A 27,808-nucleotide genomic window follows, 5' to 3' on the forward strand; every position below is an offset into this window, starting at 1 on the left:
TTATTAAGTCCTTCTCTGTGCAAAGGCAGAATGTGGTTAGATGTTGCGTTTTATAGTCCACACCCCAAAAAATGACCTTAAGGTAACTGCCCTGCCTACAGCAAGAAGAAGAGAAGGAGACAGTGGAAGAATAATTGACTACAGTTAGGAATGCATGGAACATGTTTATGGAATGACATGACTTTGATCCTTTTTTCCTTGGAACATGCTGGATTAATTTAGTTGGCAAATCCTTTCTCCCCTCCACTAGTGGGCATTTTGGTGCAAAATCTCACCTTGGCATTACTGTAAATACACCATGATACTTCTCTTCTGCCTTGACACCGCCTTTGTATATTTATCTTTGTAGAGTTTCTGAAGCTGGTGCTTCTGTGGGCATTTGTGGCCTGCAAGGAACCAGCACAAGACCACAAAACTGATTTTTGATCCATGAGGATATCTTTGTAAGAGCAGAGACATGCTGCCACTGAATCTGGAAGTAATGTATAGCAATTATGCCCAGTAGCCATGAGGTTAAAAAAAGGGGAAAGGACCCCTGGATGGTTAAGTCCAGTCAAAGGCGACTATGGGGTTCTGGCACTCATCTCACTTTCAGGCCAAGAGAGCTGGCGTTTGTCCACAGACAGCTTGCTAGGACATGTGGCCAGCATGACTAAAATGCTTCTGGCGCAGCAGAACACCGTGATGGAAACCAGAGCACACGGAAATATCGTTTACCTTCCCACTATGTTGTTACCTATTTTTTTTTAATAAATTTTTATTAAGATTTTTAAACACAAATGCAAATATAATAAACAATGTAACATATATCATAACATAATTTCTTAATTTCTTTGGACTCCCTCACGTCTTCCGCTCCCACTTGCATCATTGTCAATTCTTGCCCGCAATTTATCATCTTGTTTACATTCTTATGTCCCATTCCTTTAGAATATAATCTAATAGCTCTCCCAAAGGTTTATGATTTTTCCTTAATCTCACTTATCATCCTAATTGCATCTAATTTAGTGGTGGTCAATTATTTATGATCTAGCCTCCATCTTAACATTCAGCCAAATTACAATGCTTTTTTAAATAAATCTTAAATTTCTTCCAATCTTCTTCAACCTTCTCTTCTCCCAGGTCTCGGATTCTGCCGGTCATCTCAGCTAGTTCCATATAGTCTATCAGTTGCATCTGCCACTCTTCCAGTGTGGGTAGATCTTGAGTCTTCCAGTACTTAGCGATGAGTATCCTTGCTGCCGTTGTTGCATACATAAAAAATGTTCGATCCTTCTTTAACACCTTCTGGTCGACAATACCCAAAAGGAATGCCTCTGGTTTCTTAGTGAAGGTATACTTAAATACCCTTTTCAGCTCATTATATATCATTTCCCAGAAGGCCTTCACTCTAGGGCAAGTCCACCAGAGGTGAAAGAATGTTCCATCATTTTCTTTCCATTTCCAACATTTGTTATCAGACAAATGGTATATTTTGGCAAGTTTAACTGGGGTCATGTACCATCTATATATCATTTTCATTACATTTTCCTTCAAAGCATTACATGCAGTGAAGTTCAGCCCATTGGTCCACAACCTTTCCCAGTCCTCAAACATGATATTATGCCCTATGTCCTGTGCCCACTTTATCATAGCCGATTTAACCATTTCATCTTGTGTATTCCATTTTAACAGCAAGTTATACATTCTTGAAAGTACCTTAGTCTTAGGTTCTAACAGTTCTGTTTCCAATTTCGATTTCTCCACCTGGAACCCTAACTTTTTGTCATTTTTAAAAACTTCATTAATCTGAGTGTAGTGTAACCAGTCTCGCACTTTATCCTTCATCTTCTCCAAACTCTGCAATTTCCAATTGTCTCCATCTTTTTCTAATATTTCCCAATATTTTGGCCATTTGGCCTCCATATTGGGTCTTTTTCGGGCCTTGTTGTTACCTATTTTATCCACTTGCACTGGCATGCTTTCGAACTGCTAGGTTGGCAGGAAATGGGACTGAGCAACGGGAGCTCACCCTATCGTGGGGATTTGAACAGCCGAGCTTCTGATCAGCAAGCCCAAGAGGCTCAGTGGTTTAGACCACAGCGCCACCCGCATCCCTATAACCATGAATATGAGAACAGGTAAATTTAAACTATGGAAACTAAAGGACATTTCAGTTGTAAGGTGTAGGACCAAAAGAAACAAAGGGTTGTATCCAAGCACAGAGTTCCATATGTGCAGTGCCATCTCCCCCTTCCTCTCCTCAAAATCTGCTCCAGAGGGTCCTCTGATCCTCTGGAACAGATGTTGAGGGTGTGCAGGGGGCTGCAGAGGAAAAGAGGAGAAAGTTCTGTTACATTAGCAGGTATCTGTTGCGCTAGTGGAACAGCAGCGTTGGCTACAACCCAAAGGATTGTTTGCTTATCAGTTACATTTCCAGCACATCCTTCCTCTAAGCTGCAGTGCAAAATGGGATTTTTCTATTTGATCTTCACGCACACACATCCCTGTGCTGTGCATATTAAGCGATGAGACACTGTCAAGCGCGAGGAGCACAGGAGACCGTGAGCTGCTGTTGCGGTGGGGCCTTTGAGTCATACTTGTACCACTGGCATCAGTGTCGTTTACCTCGATGGGATTTTAAGGTGGGGGCAGTAGGATGGCACTGAGGTCAGGGCTGTGAGGGCACACTGGCATGGGTGATGGATTACAGAAGGACACAAGAGGACCCTTCTGAATCACGTCAATGACCCATCTAGACCACCACCCTGGAGAGAACTTTCTGATAGCTGCTTGACAGTGGAACAGGCTCCCTTGGAACAGTGGTGTAGCATGGGTTGTCAGCACCCGGGGCAAGGCAAGTAATTTGCGCCCCCTAACCCTGAGTGAGCCAGGTAGGGGCAGAGAGCTGCGAGTGCGAGCGCCCCCCCCCAGATGTTGCGCCTGGTGCGGCCGGCCCCCCCTGCACCCCCATGCTACGCCACTGCCTCGGAAGGTGGTGGACTCTCCTCCCTTGGAGGTTTATACGCAGAGGTTGGCTGGTCCCTTCCAACTCTATAATTCTATTATATTCATGCCCCGCATGGCTGCCAATGCATAGTCTGGCAACACAAGGAAATGGTTCCCACTGTAATAAGGTGTTGTGGGTGGGTGTTTTCTAGAGGTCTGCTGTGTTAGATTTGGGTGTGAGGGGTCTAGAATCAACATCCTACTCATCCCAAAGCTAACTGGGACATTTGGGGCTGGTTAAATCTTTCTCAGCCTCCTCCATATATCACTGGGATAAACGGGATCAGGCCCATAAACCGCTTTGTGCATAGGGCAGTGTGAACAGTAGTTGAGGAACATCGACTCTATGATTCTGTGGTTCTCATAGTGGCCCATCAGATGCTTGTGGGAAGCCTGCAAGCCCAGCACAAGCTCAACAACACTGTGTCCACTGGCAATTCCCAGCAACTGGTATTCCAAGGCCTAGGTTAAAAAAAAGGGTAAAGGACCCCTGGACAGTTAATTCCAGTCAAAGGCAACTATGGGGTGCAACGCTCATTTTGCTTTCAGGCTGAGGAAGCCGGCATTTGCGTGGTCAGACCCAGAAACCCTTAAAGACCCAGACCCTTAAATAAATTCACACTTGACTCAAATTTTAATTTTGGTTTTGGCAGAATTTAGGCCACAACTTCAGTGATTACAGAAAGTGACTAGTTGCATAGGCTCTGGTTCGACTAGCTCCCTGCCATGCAGGTAGCACTGACCCAGGGGCACCAGCCTAGGTCAGCTAACAGTGAACACCTGGATACGCGCAAAGCCGGGAACGGGCTATCTCCGCCACCCAAATGTCCCCCTGGACTCAGGCATGGGCACAGCCCCCTCTCAGGTGTTGATCAAACCATTGAGTCCCTGGATTCCTTTAATGGAATACCCTTCACATAGGGATGGCGAGAGCGTTCTGCCATCCCTATCACCTGAACCAGAGCCTATCCGCAACCTTACAAGTTGTGATGATTTGCTACGTAGCAGGCGAAACCCAAATGGCAACAGCCAATCTGCCAAGTGGGGAAAATTCCTGCCGTGCCCCTGTCCCAATGACAGACAACACATGACGGCATAGCAAGGTCAAGCGCAACAAGCCCTAAAAGCAGGGAGAGGTGGGCGGGTGTTCCGAATGCACGCACTGAAAGAGGAAGCTCTGGGTCACATGCATGGGCATAAATAGGTCCCTTGAACCGTTTGGACTGCGTCCCATTGGCCAGATTGCACCCAGCTTCGAGGGAGCTATTGTGGCTGACCAGTCGTACCCACCCACAACACAGGGTGTCAGTTGTCCAGGTCTCACTGCAATACGTGCCCTCTTTAAGGGAGGACCCGATTTGTCCACAGACAGCTTTCTGGGTCATGCATCCAGCATGACTAAACCACTTCTGGCACAACGGGTCACTGTGACGGAAACCAATGGCACAGGGAAATGCCATTTACCTTCCCGCCACAGCAGTACCTATTTATCTGCTTGCACTGACATGCTTTCAAACTGCTAGGTTGGCAGGAGCTGGGACCGAGCAAAAGGAGCTCACCCCATCACAGGGACTCAAACCACCAACCTTCTGATCAGTAAGCCCAAGAGGCTCAGTGGTTTAGACCACAGCACCACCCGCTTTTACTGCCTCTGACAGAAGGTGGAACATAGATTGTCTCTATCAGTGCACTCGCACAACCCTGACATCACCATCACTCTGCCCTGTTCAGGGAAGCAGATGCACTGCTTGTGTCTGTAGGGCTATCCTGTACTTCTACATAGGAAGCTCAGTCCACCTAGCTCAAAATTGTTTGCAGGGACCGGCAGTGGTTCTGCAGAGTTTCAGAGCCCTATGCAGAGATTCATGGTTGAGTGGGGATCCCCGTCCCAAGTTTGGCTCCGTACCATCAGAACTAGTCTGACTCCCAGAGCAGAATAATAACCGAGGCACCTTGCTGTACTGTAGAGCAGCCGTATGAGTCCCGGCTTCTCCCCATTATTCACAGTAAACCAATATGACAGAAAAGAGCTATTCTCTCTTGTTCGAACCTGCTCAGGTGTGGTCTGTACTGGCTGTGTCAGATGAAAGATTAAATTCTATCTTGAAATCAGATCCCGACGCAAAGAATTTGTCTCTTGGAACTATGAAGTGGCTGCTATGTAGAAAAGAAGAAGAAGAAGTAAAAAGGCTGCTAGCTAGACTGTGGGAAACACACGAGGGAGATTGAAGGTGCATTTCCCACAGTGGGTTCACCTGTGAAGGGGGCAAAATGGCCATGGAAATATCTGTGGCAAACAGATACCAGGTTTAATCGCCCCGCCCCGCCCCAAATAAGCAGCGTGTGAAATCCAGCCAAAATCCAGCACTTTCAAGTTCTATTACAGTTAGTTTTCAGGGCAGAGGGATTTCAGCATCTGCTTAACTCTCATGCTGATTTTGGGGTGAGATGGGGGGGCATTAAAAAAATAATACTTTCCCCCCCAGGTAAGCCACCACCTGACTCTATGTTTCACTGTGAAATATTTCGATTACCTAACAAAATTAAGAACAGTTTAGCAAGGGGGGGGGAGTTTATGTGATGGTTGCTGTTGTCTGCCTTGTCTGTAAATCACATTGGGACTTTGAGTTTGTGGGAAACGATGTATAAATTGAATGAACCTAACCTAAACCTTAGGGACGTGGGTGGCGCTGTGGGTTAAACCACAGAACCTAGGACTTGCCGATCAGAAGGTCAGCGGTTCAAATCCCTGTAACGGGGTGAGCTCCCGTTGCTCAGTCCCTGCCCCTGCCAACCTAGCAGTTCAAAAGCACATCAAAGTGCAAGTAGATAAATAGGTACCACTCCAGCGGGAAGGTAAACAGCGTTTCCGTGCACTGCTCTGGTTCGCCAGAAGCGGCATAGTCATGCTGGCCACATGACCCGGAAGCTGTACATCTGCTCCCTTGGCCAATAAAGCGAGATGAGCGATGCAACCCCAGAGTCGGCCACGACTGGACCTAATGGTCAGGGGTCTCTTTACCTTTACCTTTAACCTAAACCTTGTTTATGGTAATTAGCTGCGCTTCTCTAGGGAATGCTTATTTGCTGGATTTACAGCTTTATCTGGTTGTTGGACATGATTGGGTCCGTCCGTCCCCAGAGATGTTTTGATTTGGATGAGGATGGTGTGGCATAGTTGGTATAATGCCATGGTGAGGGGGACAGGCTGAGGTGCCGTGCTCCTCTCAGCTTCAAAGGCTGCTGGGTAACAACATTTATTGCCTGTCAGTCTAATCTACTAGTTACAAAATAGCACTCAGAGTAAAAGAGAGGGGGGAGGTATGTGAATGTTACCTTGAGATCCTTCAGGAAAGGTGGGAAATGGTGTACTAAACAAACAAACAAAATTCCCTTTTCTGCAGTGGGCTCAAAATGATATAAATGTGTTTGTGCATGTGCATGCATGAAAAATGGGAATGTCACTGCATCGAGAATGTCTGTGTATGGTCTTCATTGTTAAGCAAAGTGACCTCCTAGACTAATACAGAGATGGGGTCCTAATAACTTTTTAGGTTCTGGGCTTCTCTAAATTCCAGTTCTGTGTGTGTGTGTGTGTGTGTGTGTGTGTGTGTATATAGTGGTACCTCGGGTTACATATGCTTCAGGTTACATACGCTTCAGGTTACAGACTCTGCTAACCCAGAAATAGTGCTTCAGGTTAAGAACTTTGCTTCAGGATGAGAACGGAAATCGTGCTCCGGCGGCACGGCAGCAGCAGGAGGCCCCATTAGCTAAAGTGGTGCTTCAGGTTAAGAACAGTTTCAGGTTAAGAACGGACCTCCGGAACGAATTAAGTACTTAACCCGAGGTACCACTGTATTTATGTATGTGTGTGTGTGTGTGTGTGTGTGTGTGTGTGTAATATAATTAAAATCCATGCTTTGCGGTAAATACATTTAGAAATGCATACATTTCAACAACAAAAACACATATTGAAATACTTATTTCGGGATTAATTTGAAAATAAATTTTCATATTAATGCAGATTAGTTAATTATTGATTAATGCAGAAGATGGGAGCACATTTTTAAAAAATGGATTTGTGAATGAGTGCATGCAAAATTGACCCGAATTGTCAATAGGTGGATCCATGTCTCCTGTAGACAACTCAGGAAACCATTCTGCAAATAAATACAAACAAACAAACAAACAAACCCTAGAATAGTCTTGCTTCTTCCTTCACAGCATATAAGGGCATGATAACGCTCAGCCTTCTTAATTAGATGACATTTTACAGAGTACTCTAAATGGGAACAAATGACTATTGGCACACAATGCCGTGTTGTATTTTACTATGTGTATTAGTTTAATATGCAGGGTATTTGCACAATAAGGTTGTAACTCTGTTTGCATTGCTCCAGTTGATAGCTCTGTAAACACCAGGATAAAATAAATCGCAAGGTTTCATTTCTTCCTATTTTTTTGTTGTTGTTGAAAAAAATATATCCAATTGTTCATTACCAATTTACTGCAGAATTACATTTCAACATGCTTGCTATTCCTTCAATGTATGTGGGGAGGGAGAAAGTAAATATTTCCTCAGACAACAAACTCGTGGCTCAGATAAGATTATCTTTGCAATTCTGCCCTTGGGCTGAAAGGAGAAGGGTAGAAGAACATTTCCCCCCATTCTTTGTTCAGTTTTGCAATCCTTGCTTTCCTCTCCAGTCATACCTTGGGTTGAATGTGCTTCAGGTTGAGTGCGTTCGAGTTGCGCTCCACAGCAACCCGGAAGTAACGGAGCACGTTACTTCCGGTTTCACCCCTCGTGCATGCGCAGACGCTCAAAATGACGTCACACGCATGTGCGGAAGCGGCAAAACGTGACCTGCGCACGCGCAAATGCGCTGTCGCATCTTACGTTGGGTTCAGGATGCGAACAGGGCTCCGGATGGATCCCATTCGCATCCCGAGGTACCACTGTGCAGTACTGGTTAAGTATGTTCTGGAGGTCCGTTCTTAACCTGAAACTGTTCTTAACCTGAAGCACCACTTTAGTTAATTGGGCCTCCTGCTGCTGCCGCGCTGCCAGAGCACGATTTCTGTTCTCATCCTGAAGCAAATTTCTTAACCCGAGGTACTATTTCTGGGTTAGCGGAGTCTGTAACCTGAAGCAAATGTAACCTGAAGCGTATGTATCCCGAGGTACCACTGTAATACTAAGAGTCAAAACAATCTCCTAACCAGTGCAGGTGGCAGATGCTGGCAAGCGGGCAGCACTTGAAGTCCACTGCTGTGTGTACCACATGAGCTGCCCTGCATCTCCCCAGTGGGGCAGCAGTAAACTACTAGGACATTTCAAAAAGCTAAGCAGGGTCTGGTATGGTTTCAAATTGGATGGGGGACTGTGTGTTGAGATGACTCTCAGGGTCCCTTCCAACTCACAGTTGCCTCATCTTAAAATCTCATCGCAGGAGGCATTATATATATGGCCCTGCTTGCAACAGAAGTACAGAACTTACAGTGCAACCCTTAACAATGTCTTCTCAGAAGTAAAGCTTATTGAATTCACTAGGGCTATAGCTTGTTTAGCTTATACGTAAATCCGGCACTGTCTGTAGTTATGCTGCACAAACCAAGTTCTGCTTGCGCAACAGGGCTTGTTTGGTATTATTCTCATAAAAGAATGGTTTCAGTTGCAATCCTAAGCCCACTTATCTGGGAGTAAGCTTAGGGCCCCACTCTCTTGGGGGTCCCCCCCAAAAATTAAAGGAAAACAACAACAACAACAACTGGATGTACATTTCCAAAATATAAGATAAAAAACAAATAAAACCTACATACAGCAAGAGTGTTTTGTGTTGTGTAGGCTCCTATGACGTAAGTAATGGGCCCTGCCTGCTAGCCTGCTCCCTAAAATATCACTGGTTTGCTCATTTCTATATATAGGATGCCTACATTCTGCATGTGCAAATGGCTTTAGGTCCATACTTAGGTCCATAAATTAGGTCTATTAGGTCCATAAATTACCATATAGCATATATTCAACACAAAACACAGTGACAATTTGTTGTTTACAAAGGACAGCAGGACATATAAAGGGCCCCATTACCTTCAGTAGCCTAGGGACTCATCAAACCCAAATCCGGCCCTGGCTACAACCCCTTCATTCTGTTTTATGTCGTTCTGTGTGCTCCATGTTTCCTTAGCATTCACACATGGGCTTTTACACCCATGTACATCTAGAGACAAGATGAATCTGCCCCGTGAGAGGTTTTGCTTTTAGAGACTAAGAGGAGGGGTCTGAAACCAGAAGCACGACAAGTTGCAAAAAGTCAGTTGAAAAAAGCATGCCACAAATCTTTACTGATTTATCAGGGAGAGTTGCCAGAAAAAGTTGGCCTTTTCCTTGCAGACAGAGACAGCTGGAGATGTGCTTTTAAAGTATGATCATATCATGCAGTTCAGGCTGGAATGTGGTTAAGGTTGGGCCTTTTTAAAACTTTCCTAAGATCCTTTCCCTATTTCTATGGAATTTTTTTGACCCTCCCAGTGAACCCAGATATTAGCTAACTGACATTACTTGCTGCTGTCCCCAAATTCCCACCTCTCCTGCAATCAGGTGCACAAAAAAGAAACAGACACTAGGAATCCCAAGCCTTCGGTGTTGTGACTAGTCACATTAGCTGGTAACAATGAACACAGCACAAGCAGCGTTCTGCCTAGAAGTGAAAGTAACAGAGGAGTGATTAGAAAGAGAGAGTGAATAAGAGAGTCCAAAGTTAGACAGCTGCCGCGTTGTCCGAAGCACATGGTAATTCAGCAGAGGAGATCAAAGGATGTGATGTCACTTTATAGAGAACAGAGAAACAGGTCAGGCGAGCCCAGGTAACTCGGGAAGGCAGGTTGCTAATTATTCCCAGAAGAAAGTAAGGTGTACGGTTACATTGCTACAGTAGGAAGTCAGGAGGTCAAACTTTCCCAGTCACCGACTCAGCTGGGCACTGCCTGGTTTCTCCGCAAAGATCCTGCTGTTTTCTTCCCCACATCCCACAATCCTTAGGACATGGGAGAGAAAGAAAAGAGCTTCGCAAATCCCCCCTTGCAAGGTAAGTGCGTGCAAGCGGTGAGATCACCTTTGTTGTCTGCGAGGAACAAGGATTAGGTTTGAGGCGGTTAATGTTTAGCTCTCGGAAGCTACAGGCAGCAGCTGTCTGTCATCCCTGGTGGAGCTTTGCGCCTGCACGTGGATGTGTTCTCTGGGAAAGAGGGGAAAACCCGGTCCCTTCCTGCGATCCTTTTATGTTCTCTTTTTCTTGGAAATGCCTCCTCGATTCCGAGGAGTTGTGCTGAGTTCGACTGTGTTTTTAAAAGGACTGGGAAACATGCCATTCTTGGATGAAAGTCAGCATTTAGCTTCCGGTTCCTTGTGGTTGTTGCAGGTTATATTTTGCGGTTTGCAGTTTCCTTGAGTTGGAGGACTGTCTTCAGTTTGCAATGAGGAAAAAGTTAACTTGAGGACATGGCGTATCAAAATCCAGGAAAATATACGCACTTGCAAATTTACTGGTGCTCCTATCAGCCGAAGAACTAATTTGACTGTAACAGTTATTTTGCAGAGCCAGCTAGACCAGTCCTAAACATGTTTACTTAGTTGCAGTCCCTGTTAAAATTCAATAGGACCTGCTTACCGGCAAATAGGCTTTTGCATGTTGCTGTACAACGTATGTTTATTAAACTTGGTGGTGACATATGAAACAATGGCTTATCTTCATGACAGATGATTCTGGATAGGTGTGTACATAGCCAACTGTATGATAATCCCTGGTGAATACAAATTCTTCCTTGGCAACCAGGCAAACTGCACACATTGCTGTACTTTTATCCACCCCCCCATTCCTCTTTTTGGCCCCCAAATAACTAAGATCCATACCTGTGGGCAGGTAAGCAAATGTGCCAGTAATGTGTCTGGGGAAGCTGTTTCATAACAAAGCTTTGCTGAATGCCCTCTGAATGGGCCGGGGTGGTAGTGGTGGAAGTGGAAGTGGGAAAACTCCCTAGCCCCATTTTATTATTGTTGCGTTTTTTAAAAAATCAAAGAGCACAAATTTTGTTTTAAAAATGCTTCTCACTCAGGTGTGACTACACCTGCAGATCAGAACAATGAGGCCTGTTAGGTGACATGACTGCCAATATGGTTCCCTCTTTTTAGTGGCTCCTTTAGGAAGACCCGACCACTTCAGGATGATGGATGGAGGCACAGCTAAGAAAGCTGTGGGGTACATTAAGTAAAAGAATGCCTCAGAATTCCTTAAACAAGGAAAGTTGAGATAGCACACAAAATTTGTTCAGGGCGAAACAAATAGGCAAGGTTTGTGACTTGGCTAGGCAAAGGGCCAGGTAAGAGCCAAGATGGCAGCTCTAGCAGATTGCTCCAGATGATGATGATGATGATAATTTATTTCCACCCCGCCCATCTGGCTGGGTTTCCCCAGCAACTTTGGGTGGCTTTCACCTAACATTAAAAACAGAATAAAACTTCAAACATTAAAAACTGCTCTAAACAGGGCTGCCTTCAGATGTCTTCTAAAAGTCGGATAGTTGTTTATTTCCTTGGCATCTGATGGAAGGGCGTTCCACAGGGCGGGCACCACTACTGAGAAGAGAGACCTACTAAACCTCTTGGTGTGAAGATTAGCAGAGGGGGCCTGCTTGGTAGTTCTACCATCCATCTTCATAAAAAAAAAATTTTGGGGGGGCTGGGGGCTGAGAGAAGTTATCATCTGTCATGCTCCCTAAGCTGTGGAACTATCTCTTACAGAGGTGCACCTGGGACCCTCATTGCATAGTATATGCCTTTGACACCTGATATATATTGTGGGACGCGGGTGGTGCTGTGGTCTAAACCACAGAGCCTAGGGCTTGCCGATCGGAAGGTTGGTGGTTCGAATCCCTGTGATGGGGTGAGCTCCTGTTTTTCAGTCCCTGCTCCTGCCAACCTAGCAGTTCGAACGCACATCAAAGTGCACATAGATAAATAGGTACCGCTCTGGTGGAAAGTTAAATGGCATTCCTGTGTGCTGCTCTGGTTTTGCCGGAAGCGGCTTAGTCATGCTTGGAAAAACTGTCTGCAGAAAAACGTCAGCTTCCTCAGCCAGTAAAGTGAGATGAGTGCCGCGACCCCAGAGTCATTCACGGCTGGACTTAACTGTCAGGGGTCCTTTGCCTTTTTTATATATATTTTGGAACTTACCCTATCCTCTTGATTGTAATCTGTATTTTCAAATTGTTGTAACCTGCCCTTTCACCTTATGGGGAAAGGTGGATAAGAAATAAATAATGAAATAATATTTGCATGCAAAATTATTAAAGAAAAAAAGTGGATAGAGGGAGGGAAGGAGAGGAAAAAACAACAAGAAGAGAACCACCAGCTCACAGCAACACTCTAAACATCAGTTCAGTATTACTGTTTTGCACATAGTGATGGATGCATGCCATCCAAATGTTTGACTAGGTATCCAAGTGAAGCTGGTGTTTATAAAAAGTGCATTCAAATGTAGCAAAAGTGTTAAGATCTGCAGACCATTTCAAAATAGATGGTAGGTATTTATCCTTCCAGGTTCAAAGTATTTTATCAGCCTTAAGGGCTCACAAAATCTTTTGTTTGTTTGTTGCTGTGTTGTTAATTCTCACACCATGGGAATGTGATTTAAAAGCGCGCAACACACAGACATCTGTGAATATCAAAGATTTCACCAGTGCAAAATGGAAATGGACAAGAAGTTGAGAACAACACAAAACATCCCTGGATGCACCTCCAGCATCTATCTGAATTAGATAATGTCTTCCTAAGGAGATGTTGTGTTGAGTCCATTCTACTCAGGTTATCAATATTTGAAACTTCAATCTTTGTTTTAAATCTGATGATGATGATGATGATAATTATAAAAGCATTTTTGCAAAGCACTTTCCCTAATATAATGCATTTTTTACACATTACTTTCACACACACACACACACACACACACACATTTGTGACACTTTGCCTTAATACACTCATTTTTTAATGCATTTTTGAGTTGGCGTACTGCATCACACATTTCAGAGAGGTGTGAATCTTAAAAGACAGCCGCACATCACTTTGCATATTGGTTTGGGAAATAGGAATTGAACCATCCCCCTCCCCTTGTGTTCACTCACTGCAGATGTGTTTATCCAGGGAGCTGGTAATGTAACTTTAGAGGGAGACTTTTGCCTTTTTGGTTTTTTGCTCTCCTTATCTCTCCACCACCTTGAGCAAGCATTTCAGATTGTGATGGTGAAATATGCAGATGCTCATTTTCATGTGGATTAACGTGAAGCCTAAAGCAAGCAGGGTGTGGTTTTTGGAACAGGTAGAAAGTAAACACCAAATAATAGGCCTTTTGATGGCTGCTTGTTTCAAATTGGCACATAATTCAAAGACTTTATGTATCTGAGGAAGTTTGAGGTAATTTCTTGTATTCATAGCCTGTCTTTCGCCCATCATGAAGTCTAAAGGCACAGGTAAGGCACATTTAGACATTGTGGAAACTCAGACCTGTTTAGCTTCCAACAGCTTCCTAATCCTTCAGATCACACCCCAGGACTTAATATACATATTAGGGTGTGGAACCAGATTTCCACACATATTCATTGTCTCTATTTTCCTGGGATGTGGTTGTTGTTGTTGTAAATAAATTAATTTTAAACAGCTGGTAGTTAAAAGCCATTGAGAAATACAATAGAATTAAGAATGTGTAGAGCACATATGGCATTCTTCACCTGATTATTTGACAGCACATTGCGATGCACAGAGGGGCTGTGGGACCCCACCACAATATTGGTCCTAACTCCAGCATCACACACTTCTTTGGTAACTCAGCGGTCAGTGTGACATTTGAAAGGAAAGCCACTGAGTTTTATCCAGTGCTGCCATTCCTCTTTTGCTTGTGCAACAGAACACCCGTCTCGTCTCTCCCATGCAGTCCCTGCCCCCCCCCCCTGAAAATCTGCATCCAGGGTTGGTCCTCCCACTGGGCAGAATGAGGTGGCATTCTCAGGTGCCAGATAGATGCCTGAGAAGAAAGCTGTGTGTGCCACACGGGCTGCTGTGCACCATTAAGCGAGTGTGCTGCCATCAGTGGAGGACGCCTTCCCATTGCCACTGTTAAGTGAGATTCAAATGCTAGTCTGTTGGCTATCATGCATAGAAAGTGATGCATGTCTGGGGATGGAAGGCTAGCCTGTCAACTTCAGTTTCTCATTTATCCAGTCTTGAATTCAGTTCACCCCATTTCTGCAGCAGTTGAAATTGTGAAAATTCACCAGCCTTTTAGTGCAAACGTCTCCTAATGAAAACGTTTTTGTATGCAGTTTTGTATGCATATCCCCCCCCCCTTTGCTACTTTAATGTTTTCTTATGCAACTTTCACTGGTATATCGATTTTTATGCATATTCCCCATAATACACACTTTTTTTTTAAAAAAAAAAATTCCTTCCAGTAGCACCTTAAAGACCAACTAAGTCAGTTCTTGGTATGAGCTTTCGTGTGCATGCACACTTCTTCAGATACACTGAAACAGAAGTTTCCAGACCCTTCTATATAGTGAGAAGGTGGGGAGGGGTATTACTCAGAAGGGTGGTGGGAATGGTAAGACCTATTGCAGTCATTAAGAGTCGTCAACAGGCTCATCACAGCTATCTGCCAATCACCCATTCCCACCACCCTTCTGAGTAATACCCCTCCCCACCTTCTCACTATATAGAAGGGTCTGGTGACTTCTGTTTCAGTGTATCTGAAGAAGTGTGCATGCACACGAAAGCTCATACCAAGAACTGACTTAGTTGGTCTTTAAGGTGCTACTGGAAGGAATTTGTTGTTTTTTTTTAAAAAAAAAAAAAAAGGAAAAAAGGCTTGGAGAACTGCATCACAAAATCTGTAGATTTCAGTTCTCATATTATTTCAGAATGTGTGAATTTGAGAGGTTTGCTTTTATAAATGCAAACAGAATTGAATCCCCCCCCCCCCATCGCAGTGTTGGCAGTGAGGCAATGCCATGTCCATCAACTCGGGCTGCACCAAAGCCGGCTTGAAGACACCCCTGCCCAGCTAGTGCCAACCGTATGTTTCATGCCCTTCAGAAATAGATGGCAAGAGTTTTCTCATCCGCTTCAGAGCAGCTGTAAAGCCTCTGCTTAGCATATGCATTTGCATTGTCGAAAACTTTTTAATTGGATGCAACGACAGATGCACAAAGCGCTCAGCGAAGAGGGGTGGCATGTCACCGTGGTGCCGCTACGACTGAAACAAACACAGCCTAATTGACAAATCATACTGCAACCTGCAAATATTGATTTTACGGTGCGTGGGGTGGGGGGAGAGCTAAAGTACAGCAAGGTTAACTGTTTTGCCCAGAGTGGTATACCGTGTCAGCTGTGAAGCACTAGAAATAGAACCGAGAGCTCCAGCTTTCCGTCCCTGTGCTCCTGTGCTCACTTGGTTTTAGGAGCCTTTCCAACATTCACAGGTGTGCCGGCTTGATTGTCTCTTAGCAAAGCATCCCTGCTAATTCAGCAAGAGCTGAAGGTAACACCATCCCAGTGCAATGAGAAGCGGAAGGGAAAGAGTGAAATGAATGGTTTTGGGGGCAAGTTGAAAAACAAACCCAACTAATTTAGGGTGCAAACTTAATCATTGTGGGGAGGTGTATAGCTTAGAGCAGGCATGGCCAAACTTGGCCCTCCAGATGTTTTGGGACTACAGTTCCCATCATCCCTGACCACTGGTCCTGTTAGCTAGGGATGATGGGAGTTGTAGTCACAAAACATCTGGAGGGTCAAGTTTGGCTATGCCTGGCTTAGAGGGAGAACATCTGCATTGCAAGCAGAAGGTCCTAGGTTTAATCTTCAGCATCTCCAGGTAGGGATGGGAGTGATTCTTGTCTGAACCCCTGGAGAGCCACTGCCTGTCAGTGTAGACAGTACTGAACTAATAATAATAATAATAATAATAATAATAATAATGATGATAATGATAATATTTATTTATACCCCACCCATCTGGTTGGGTTTCCCCAGTTACTCTGGGCGGCTCCCAACAGAACATTAAAAACATGGTAAAAGATCAAACATTAAAAACTTCCCTCAACAGGGCTGCCTTCAGATGTCTTCTGAAAGTTGGGTAGTTGTTTATATCCTTGACATGATGGGAGGGCATTCCACAAGGCGGGCAACACTACCAAGAAGGCCCTCTGCTTGGTTCCCTGTAACCTCATTTCTCACAGCGAGGTAACCGCCAGAAGGCCCTTGGAGCTGGACCTCAGTGGACTGGACGATGGGGGTGGAGATGCTCCTTCAGGTATACTGGGCCGAGGCCGTTTAGGGCTTTAAAGATCAGCACCAACACTTTGAATTGTGCTCGGAAACATACTGGGAGCCGATGTCGGTCTTTCCAGTGTTATATGGTCTCGGCGGCCGCTCCCAGTCACCAGTCTAGCTGCCATATTCTGGATTAGTTGTAGTTTCCGGGTCACCTTCAAAGCTAGCCCCACGTAGAGTGCATTGCAGTAGTCCAAGCGGGAGAGAACCAGAGCATGCACCACTCTGGTGAAACAGTAGGGTCTTAACCGGCATACCAGACTGAGCTGATAAACAGCTGCCCTGGACACAGAATTGACCTGCACCTCCATGGACAGCTGTGAGTCCAAAATGAATCCCAGGCTGCACACCTGGTCCTTCAGGGACACAGTTGCCCCATTCAGGATGAGGGAGTCCTCCACACCTGCCCGCCCCCTATTCCCCCAAAACAGTACTTCTGTCTTGTCAAGATTCAACCTCAATCTGTTAGCCGCCATCCATCCTCCAACCGCCTAGATGGACCAATGGTCCAACTGGAAAGAAGGAAGATTCCTATGTTCCTATGTCTACTCAGAAGTAAGAATTAGTGTCCTATGCTGAAACATAGGACCGGGAATTCTGCACCAGTTGAAGTTTCCAAACTGTTTTCAGAGGCAGCCCTATGTATAATGCATTGCAGTGATCTAACTCAGAGATTACCTGAGTATAGACAACAAAGGTGATGCTATCCCTGTGCAGATAGGGGTAAAGCTGGGCCACCAGCAGTTGATAGAAGGCAGTCCCTGCCACTGAGGCCACCTGACAGTGATGGATCATGAAGTACCCCCAAACTGTGTACCTGTTCCTTCAAGAGCAGGCAACCTCCTATCCTAAGAATCCCAGGTTGTCTAGGAAACCACCCACGAACAGTACTTCAGTATTATCTGGATCTAAGTTAGGGAGCAAGCCTTAACGCTGGCACAAAGTACAACAGATTCAAATCCAGGAGGGAGGCTACTGTTGGTGAAAGCAACCCAAGCCTGGTACACTTGGAATTGGATTTATTCCAAGTTTAATTATGATAAAAGTGTGTATTGGCAATAAGTAATATGGAATTGAAATATGGAATAGACGGGAGGTCAGGTCTTTAGTCTTAAGTGTCGGAGTCCTGCCGTCATAGATGGTGCTTAGCATAGTATAGAAAGAAGACTCAAAGAGGCAGCGAGTATTTTCATGGATGGTAAGAGCAGCTCCTTTTGCTTCCCTCTCCTCTGGTAACTTTTTATTATCCTTTGTCCTCACCAACCGCATGGTCATCTGGCAATGTCTCACGTTACATGCCTGGTAATGGTTTGACACTCCCCTCTCCATATAAGGAAACACTGCCCAGAGGAAACACAACTCCATTTAAGATCAATACATCCTAATACATTGTAAAGCTCAGAGTGCTGGTCAGCTGAGGTCAGGGGGCACCCTGTGGTATTTACAAGCCTCTGCCTTGGCTTTATGACTCCCACACTTAAGACCAATATATGTTTTATTGTTTGCTAAGAAAATTATGTGTCTATGGTTATTCTTGTGTTTAATTTAGTACTTGTATTTTTTTTTCTTGTTGTATCAATAAAAATCCTTTTAAATTTTTTTTAAAGGAATTGGATTTATTCCACCCTTTTTCCTGGTGTAAGTTCTGCCAGGTTGCCAGGTCATGTGATGGAGCATCCAGTGTAAGTTTCTCCCTCTGCTCAGTCCCTCCCATGCCACACTCCCAGAATGCCCCTTTTGGGGAACTTATACCAGCTTCAGCTGAACCAGTAAGGGATGATGGGGGTTACTCCCGTATAGCCCCAGATGAGTCAGAGATCCATCATTCGCTCATCTGCGTGGATCTTGTGCTTGGATTGTCCCCTTGGTTATGTCCATTAACTTCAATGAATCTACTCAGAGTAAGACTAGCATTGAGTACCACCCCAGATTTATGGGTGCTGCCTTACACCAGGGATAGCTGAGGAATTTGATCTTTGCTAAGTCTAATACAAACTAACCTGATCTACACTTCCTGTTCAGATCAGAACATAGTTATCCTTTGGAGTTTATAATTCTCCAAATTGTGAGGGCAATTCTCTCCTTAAAAAAAAAAGAATGTATCAAAATGAGTGTTAAAATATGTTTTGAAATGTGTTGTTTTATGAAAAAATGCATCCAAAATGTGCATTTAAATGCTAGTTAGGTGTACATTTCCATGCAGGTTTTTTTAATGCAGGTTGATTCCAACATGGGGGAGGGGGTGTTCTGCATGTAAAGCATATTCTTTGCTAGTGAGCTATCATCTGTCTACACCTGTGTTATGCTTATTCCCAGCTGTGCTGCCTGAAATCCTTTTTAAACTGGGAGATACCTTTCAGCTATGGACCCTCCAGGAGTTTAAATGGATTAACTCTCTACACTCCCCAGCCTCGGATATAGTGCTACTAATACCTGATTAAACAAGCCATCATCCTCTCCCCTGCATTGCAATGGGGAAAGCTCCCATTGGTGCATAAGTGTTGACGTTTCCCTTTTTTAAAGGGAAATTCCCTTATTCCGAATAGGATTCCTCGCAAGGAAAGGGAAAAGCTGACAGCTATGCATTGGTGTAAATAGTAACTCTCCGCTTCCCCACAAGGTTAAGTACAAACATGAATGAGATGTTCCTCACACCAAATAATAATAATAATAATAATAATAATAATAATAAATGATAATATAATTAATAAATTATTACTTATACCCCGCCCATCTGGCTGGGTTTCCCCATCTTCTCTGGGCAGCTCCCAGATTAAAAACAGAATAATACTCTGGTTTCACCTCAGATCGTATAAATCTTTCGCCTTTTACAGATTAAAAACAGAATAAAACATCAAACATTAAAAACTTCCCTTAACAGGGCTGCCTTCAGATGTCTTCTAAAAGTCAGATGTTTGTTTATTTCCTTGACATCTGATGGGAGGGCGTTCCACAGGGCAGGCGCCACTACTGAAAAGGCCATCTGCACACACAGTTGCTAATGAAACTTTTAGCATATGCCTAATTGTTTTTTTAAAAAAAACAAGTGCATTATTTCCTTTTCATAAAAGTGTACTGGCCAGTGGCCCACCTAGTCCAGCACCCTATCCTCACAGACCCCTAGCAAACACACACATGTGCACACACACACACACACACACACACACAAACACACACACACACATACCAGTGAAACCATGATCTTTAATACTGGTCAGTGCTGGGTGGATTGTGCTGTGATGGAATGGCTAAACAGACCAGTTTCTTAGCTATAGTTTGTTAGTGACATTCTCAATAAAGTTGGCTAGACACTCCCTCCCCAAATGCAAACAAACATAGCCTAGGGGGGAAATGGTGGTTGCTGCCCAAGTGGCTCATGTTCTATCAGTTTTCAGGAGTCTGTTGATATCTGCAACTTGCATTTAATACAGACAACCTGCCACATCAGGGTTTGTGCTTTGCCTGGAGCGAATGGCGTGAATTTCCTTTGCATGTTGGGTTCAATTACATGGAACCGATCACTGACCTACGATGGAGACGAGGGACCTGGGGCCCACCAGATGATGTTGGACTACAACTCCCATCATCATTGACCATGCTGGCTGGGGTTTATGAGAGATATAGTCCAGAAGTATCTGGTGGACCATAGATTCCCCTCCCTTGGCCTAGATGGGGTGGTCCACAGAAATCATAAAACATTATTTCCAAGTAATGTGGAATCATGGGAAGATGTCAAGGAGTCAGACCATTGGTCCATTTCTGAGTGGAAGGGGCTCTCCAAGCTGGTGCTGGTGATTGAACCAGGGATTTCTTGCATGCAAACTGCATGCTGTACCACTGAGGCATATTCTAGCTTGAAATTGGTATTTGCTGCATCACTTACTGAACTAGATAAAGGTAAAGGGGTCTCTGACCATTAGGTCCAGTCGCGGACGACTCTGAGGTTGCAGCACTCATCTCACTTTATTGGCTGAGGGAGCCGGCGTACAGCTTCCTGGTCATGTGGCCAGCATGACTAAGCCGCTTCTGACGAACCAGAGCGGTGCACGGAAATGCCGTTTATCTTCCCGCCGGAGCGGTACCTATTTATCTACTTGCACTTTGATGTGCTTTCGAACTGCTAGGTTGGCAGGAGCAGCGACCAAGCAACGGGAGCTCACCCCGTTGCAGGGATTCGAACCGCGACCTTCTGATTGGCAAGCCCTAGTCTCTGTGGTTTAACCCACAGTGCCACCCGTGTCCCAGTTACTGAACTAGCTGGTGTCTATACCCATATTTGAAGGGGGGGTACTATAGTCCTGCAGTTAGCACACATGTGGCTTAGGCCTGCTCGAATAGTCCCACAGCTAGCTAAACTTCTTCAAATTGCTGTTGCTACCTGACTTGACTAGCAGGTATCTCCAAAGCTTTACTCAATATCCGTGCAGCTAGCTAAAGCTATCCATTAGTTTCAACCTCTCCTTTTGAAGATTGACGCATAACCACTTTTTTTCCCAGTTGGGGAGGTTCCAGTTTCAGTGGGCTGTATACCATTAAAATTTTACAAGAATGCATTTGGTTGTGAGCACGTGATGTTCCTTGCTTTATTTTATGTAGGGTGTTTTTTTCCCCATTTCACTGCTTCAGAGCATAAGGGTACATTGTAAACTTTTATTCCAGACTTTTTAATAATTCAACCGGTGGCCCCAAGCCAAAGCATTGCCAGATTTTGCCGCCTCCGCTCCCCAACCCTTCTCAATAATACGTGAAGATGTCCTATGGCAAGTTTCTGATCTGCCCACATTTTTTACCACATAAAAGTTGTGTAGGGTTTATGAGCTTGGCACTGCTGCTTTTGCACGCCCCCTGGATGGCTTATGATCCCACTCAATCCCTATGGGCTCCATCTTGTCCACTGTGGATGCAGGGTCCACGTGTTGGAGAGATACCCAGAAGGCCTGCCCCATTCCTTCCTTCATCCAAGTACAACAGAGCCCTGCATTTAGACACACAGCACCAGGCTTTGGCCAGGAATGGGAGGCAGCATCAAGAGATCTAGATTATTACAGTGGTACCTTGGTTCCCAAACGCCAAAAACCCTGAAGTAAGTGTTCCGGTTTTCCGGTTTTTGGTAGCCGAACATCTGATGCGAATGTCAGCTATTGTTTCTGGGGTGCCTGCTCCAAACAGAAGCTGTGCCTTGGTTTTTCAATATTTTGGAAGTCAAACGGACTTCCGGAATGGATTAAGTTTGGTACTTTTGTTTTTGCTATTTATTTTGTGTTTTTGAGGCTTTTCCGGTTGATTTGTTTTTGGGACTGTGTGGATGAGAATTTTTATCATCTACAATACTATCTTATTTATTTTATTGTACAATACATTGATTATTGCTTTCATTTCTTGGATCAGTGGTCTCGTTATATAGTACAATCCATGTTAAATTACTGTTTTAGAGGTTGTTTTTAAAAGTCTGGAACAAATTAATCAATTTTGCATTACTTTCTATGAGAAAGCGTGCCTTGGTTTTGGAACACTTTGGTTTTGGAAGGAACTTCCAGAACGGAATAAGTTTGAGAACCAGGATACCACTGTGCCTTGTTTGTGGGCATCTCAGAGACATTCAATTGGGCAGTTGTGTGTGTGTGTGTGTGTGTGTGTGTGTGGAGATTCTGGATTATATGAACTTTTGTTATGATCCATTAACAGTTAAAAAAACCCACAACATATTGGGGTAAGTCTTCTTGGAAGAGCCCGTGCTGTTATACAGAAATGCCAAGGACTGACTCTGCAGCCTTAGGTGCTCTACAGCTGAACCCTACACATTATATAGACCTTTTATGAACTTCATAAGCAAACACAACACAAAAGGAGCTGGGAGGGCAATATTGTAAGGCTACATCATCCTGGGCATTGCTGAGATTCGACCCCAAATTTTTTCACATGGTGGTGGTGGCACGATCATAAAAACCCAGGGAAACTCCCCCAGTTTTCCCAAGTTGAAACAACATGGAAATGAGTGCTAAACTTCCCCTAGATTCCACTAGATTTCCAAAAGTAGTTTTCAGGTTGTGTGAAAGATCGCATAAAATGTGAAACCGAGCAAGAAAACATCAGGGAAATGGAATAAAGTGCCATCTAAATGCAGCAGTTGAGGCACATTAAAATAATTGTTCTGTCCCCTTAAGTACAATTCAGCTTCCACCACCCCCTAATTGCTTTCCCTTGCTTCAAACCAGTAAAGTTCCCATTCTCTCTCTTCTGTAGTCTAGGCTCGATACATAACATGCGAGAGACGGTTTCTGAATAGCTGACTTTTATATATTGAAAGGGCAAGCAGCCATTGTAGCTTTATTTTGGCTTACTGGGAGTATGCCATTGTGCTCTAATGCACGGGCACAATCAAACCCTGAACAGTTCGCAAAGAGTTTCCTGAATCACTGTCATCAGTCTGCAACATAACGCAGATAGGTCCCCCACCCTACCATTCCCCTATCAGCACCTGCTTTCCTCCTGCCTTTCTCCTTTTGTTGTTTTTTGTTTAAATCAAACCCGAAGGGGAGCTCCTTGGAGCTTGAAAGCCAGCTCACTAGTACTCTGTGCTTTTATTTGCTCATAATTAGGTGCAAACCTTTCTGCCCATCTCGGATCAATGTCAGTGAGCAGCAGCTGCTTCTTGGAAGCAGTACAGAAGACTGAGTAACAGTGTGCATGTTTTGCTTTGTGCAAAACCCAAGGCATGCATTCCTAGATCGTCTTCTCGCGTTCCTCTGGGCTAGTTTTGATTTGAAATTTCAAGCTACCAGGCTGAGGTCTTTGAGTGCCTGTCAAATGTCTGAAATCAGAGATGAGATCCAGGTACACCTGGAGAAGATCAGTGAGGAGTTTTTCATGTTCTACCAGCTTTTGGCAGAAGCCAGGGATTAAGCTCCAAGGGCTCTCTCTTGTTGTTGTTGTTGTTTAGTCATTTAGTCATGCCTGACTCTTCTGACCCCATGGACCAGAGCACGCCAGGCACTCCTGTCTTCCACTGCCTCCCGCAGTTTGGTCAAACGCAAGCTGGTAGCTTTGAGAACACTGTCCAACCATCTCGTCCTCTGTTATTCCCTTCTCCTTGTGCCCTCCATCTTTCCCAACATCAGGGTCTTTTCCAGGGAGTCTTCTCTTCTCATGAGGTGGCCAAAGTATTGGAGCCTCAGCTTCACAATCTGTCCTTCCAGTGAGCACTCAGGGCTGATTTCCTTCAGAATGGAGAGGTTTGATCTTCTTGCAGTCCATGGGACTCTCAAGAGTCTCCTCCAGCACCATAATTCAAAAGCATCAATTCTTCGGCGATCAGCCTTCTTTATGGTCCAGCTTTCACTTCCATACATCACTACTGGCTCTCTCTAAATCCCAGCTATTCCCTTTATGCTAATTGTCTTCTCTGCCATTGGGCCTGACATTTGCCAAAGAATTCGCTTGCTGCCATTTCATGGGCGAGTCAGAATTTGGTGCTCTGCTACTTCACACTCTATGCACATGGTGTGGCCAGGAAATGGTGTGTATGGGTCCTGGATGCTACTGGGCTTGCCTGATTGTGGATGGGCTGCAGTCGTAAGATAAGGTCTACAGCTCTGCAGCAGAGCATATATGCATTTGCAAAGACCCAGGTGTCATCCTTGGCATCTTTCGTTGAAGAACCTCTAGTCAACCAGCTGAGCTGGGGGAAGCTTCCACCTGAAACCCTGGAGAACTGGTGGGCAAGCAGTGGCTAGAAAAGTCTGTGGGCACTATGGTGTGTAAGCACATAACAGCCTCTTCTACCCTCTCATAATCAGGTCCCCTTTTAGTTTCTTGAGGTTGCTTTCATGATGTCCTCACAATATCTTTGTCGATATCCTTATTAAATTGTGGCACCCAGAACTGAACACAGTACTCTAGGTGGGGTCTGACCAAGGCAGAATAGAGCAATGCTGTTACTTCCCTTGATTGGGACACTATACTTCTCAAGCCTAGAATAGCATTCAGTTCCTCCCCTGCTGCATCACACTGTTGACTCATGTTAAGCTTGTGGTCTACTTAGATTGTTTTAACATGTACTGCTGACAAGCCTAGCCTATATTTGTGCAACTGATTCTTTCTGCCTAAGTGTGGAACCTTACACAGTGGTGCCCCGCAAGACGAATGCCTCGCAAGATGAAAAACCCGCTAGACGAAAGGGTTTTCCGTTTTGGAGGCGCTTCGCAAAACGAATTTCCCTATGGGCTTGCTTCGCAAGATGAAATGTCTTGCGAGTTTTTCCGACTCCCCCCCCTTCCCCCCTTTTTCTAAGCCGCTAAGCCGCTAAGCCGCTTATCTGCTAAGCTGATAAGCCGCTAAAAGCCGCTAAAAGCCGCTAAACCGCTAATAGCGCTAATCCGCTAAGCCGTCAGTGGGCTTGCTTCGCAAGACGAAAAAACCACTAGACGAGGAGAATCGCGGAACGGATTCTTTTCGTCTTGCGAGGCACCACTGCAGTTGTCCCTATTGAAATTCATTTTGCTAGTTTTTTTTTTTTTAATAAATATTTTTTATTAAGGATTTTCTTGTTTTACAGAAGTGTAGTGCCTCGGTTTTTTTTCTTCTTCTTCTTCTTCCATGTAACGTTTTTACAAATCCGTTTCATTTGTTGAGGCATTAGGGGGAGAAGAAAACAGAAAGAAAAAAGAAAGGGGGGTGGGGAGAGGGAGGATGGATGGGGGTGGGGTCGGGTGGCGGTGTTTCTATTATGTTTAATGTATGTAGAGTTTGGTGTCAGCGTTGCTTGTGTTGTTCACTTGTGTTCCTTTGGTGGTGAGAGAGGTTGGGGTTGGCTTAGGGTGTGATTGTTTGCTTGTGATTGGCTGTGGTGATCTTTGTTTTCGTGTGTGAGTGAGGTGGGTAGGTGTTTTGGATCAGGTTAGCCATATTGATTTGTATGCTGTTGGTGGATTATTGTTGTTGTCCTGTTGGGCTGTGTATGTGATAAAGGGGAGCCATACCGGGGTGAAGGCGTCTTCTTCTGTTTGTCCCCGTGTCAGTTTCAGTTTATTAGTTAATTTTTCTAGTAGGGCTGTTTCCCATACTATTTGGTACCATTGGTCCATGCTTACTCCTGACAGGTCTCTCCAGTGTCTGGTTATGATGTTTCTGGTTGCTGAGAGCAGGTGGGTTATAAGTTCTTTGTGGTGTAAATGGGCATTGTTGTCTTGGAAGATGTTTAGTAGGGCCAATTCTGGGGTGATGTCTATTACTTGCTTAGTTATTTTACATATTTCTTGTATGGCTGTTGTCCAGAATAGTTGAATTTTGGGACACTCCCACCACATGTGGAGGTATGTGCCTGAGGAGGTGCACCATCTCCAGCATTTTGGTGAGGTTCCTGGGTGTATTAGCGCTAGTTTCCTTGGTGTTAGGTATTTTGCTAGTTTTGTCCTGTTCTCCAAGCTGTTAAGGTCATCTTGAATCCTCTCTTGAAACCCCTCCCAGTTTGGTGCCATCTGCAAATTGAATGAGAATACCCTCGATTCCTTCATCCAAGTCATTTATAAAGATGTTGAACAACAAGGAACCCAGAACAGAAACCTGTGGCACCTCACTTGCCACCTTTTTTGCAAGGATGATTAGGAACCATTAGTGAGCACTTTGAAGTCGGTTGCCAACCATTCTGCAAAACCACCTAACAGTTACCGTATTGGCCTGAATATAAGCCACACTTCCCTCCAAAATCCAAACCGTGAAAAGTTAAAGTGCAGCTTGTATTTGCGACCTTATGGTATGCGTAGTCCCCCGTCCTCTCTCCTAAGGCTGGGAAGGGAGGCAGCGAGGGAGGGGAAAGGCCACTGGCAATGCAGCATGGCTCCCCCCCCCCCCCAGTATGCAGCCAGGAGCAGCGAGGAATGGAGCAGCTTATATTTGGGACTTTTTTTCTTTTTTCCCCTCCCCCCTCCAATTTTTAATATGCAGCTTATATTCGGGTGCGGCTTATATTCGGGCCAATACGGTACTTCACCCAGCCCAGATTTTACCAGCTTCTCTGCAAGATTATCATGGGGGGCTTTTTCAAAAGCCTTACAGAAATCAAGATACACTTCAGCCACAGCAGTCCACTAAAGCTTGTTACTGTCAAAAAAAAGAAAGAAAGAAAAGAAATGGGTGTGTGTGTTTTTCTGGTAGTATTGTGTGGGTGGTTTACTAGGGAAGAACTGGGCAACCCAAATCTATCCTATTTCAGTTTGACTGGTACTCAGTGATATGTCTGCCCCATTCTATGACAGTTTTTAAAAAGTGTACCTGAAAAAATGTATTCTGGTTTGTACACAAATTTTGTTTAAAATATGAATTTTCAATGCATTCATCATCTGTAAAATACGTGTTTTATATTATTTTAATGTGAAAATGTTTCTTTCTGTGCAATGAAAGTGCTTTTCGAAATCTGGCGTAGTGCACAATTTGACTAGGGATTGTGTTTCAATCCACAAGGAAGTTCAGAGCATTGAGTCTGACCCAACTAATTTCTCCCACAGCCCTTCTGTTGTACATGAAAAAACTCTTTGAGAAGACTTGGGCCTTTTATTGATGATGCCTGTTGAATGGCATTGCCAGGCAGTGAGAGGGGCCAAGGTGGTGGATCAGATATCCTAAAGCAAATGCACTGATATGCTCCACTCTTGAGCACTGGTAATTATTTATGATTTGACATCAGTAAATGGGGCGGGGGGGAATCTGCAGGACTAGAACAGAAAAGCAATCTTTTCGGCTCATGCTCTGGGTAATTTGATCTGAAAGTCACTGAGGTACAAAAACACAAAATAACTCAATTGTGCTTCCACAGAGCACATTGTAGAGCTGAATCAATTTTTTCCCCTGCCTGTTCTCTTCAAGCTACCAATTTCTGCATCTTTTCCTCTATTGCTGAGCTTTTATTTTCCCCGTTTTGTTTTCCTTTTCCATTTTGGACCTCTGCCCACCTCCCCATCTCCTCACCCGTTAAGATGCAATGGTATTTTGCAGTTTTGCACTTAAAACAGAGGTGTCATTGGAGCAGCAAGTCCTGCTATTTAGACTGTTGAAAAACTTTGAAACTCCCCACCTTAATGACTCTGCAGTAAGCTGTGGAGCTCAAATCAAGCCCTGCTGCTACACGGTTAAATCATAAGCACATCATTCACCAGCAAGTCTTAAGAAAATAAGGTGACACTTGCTGAATTCAACTGTCCATCATCCAGCAGTCCATTTCTATCAGCAGCCAATAAGGATGTTGGGGGGGGGATTTGATTCTATTTGCATTTAAAGGTGAACCTATGTACCTAATTGACACTTTATGTGAGAATCAAAACACAGCCATTCTTCAAAGTCTGCATCTCTATGAATTTTGTCGTGCAATTCTCAAACCAACCACTGTTTTAAAAAACACATTTATTGGGGAAATGTGTGCTTAGAAATGAATATATTAATGAAAAG

At 44.4% G+C, this 27,808-nt stretch overlaps 1 protein-coding gene across 6 annotated transcripts in view; it reads left to right on the forward strand.

The window, feature by feature from the left end:
* Nucleotides 1-27,808, forward strand: part of NAALADL2 (N-acetylated alpha-linked acidic dipeptidase like 2) — an 821,817-nt gene that overhangs the window by 251,293 nt on the left and 542,716 nt on the right. For 3 of the 6 annotated variants that reach the window (XM_081862365.1, XM_081862366.1, XM_081862370.1), the window contains exon 1: nucleotides 9,871-10,079. The exons of 2 other annotated variants lie outside the window; for them this stretch is intronic. In XM_081862365.1, the coding sequence (XP_081718491.1) occupies nucleotides 10,037-10,079 (43 nt within the window). In that variant the 5' untranslated portion in view covers nucleotides 9,871-10,036. One more of the 6 variants, XM_081862369.1, reaches the window with a different exon arrangement.

Source organism: Podarcis erhardii (assembly GCF_964252035.2).
Source record: "Podarcis erhardii genome assembly, chromosome: 5".
Classification (NCBI taxonomy): Eukaryota; Metazoa; Chordata; class Lepidosauria; order Squamata; family Lacertidae; genus Podarcis; species Podarcis erhardii.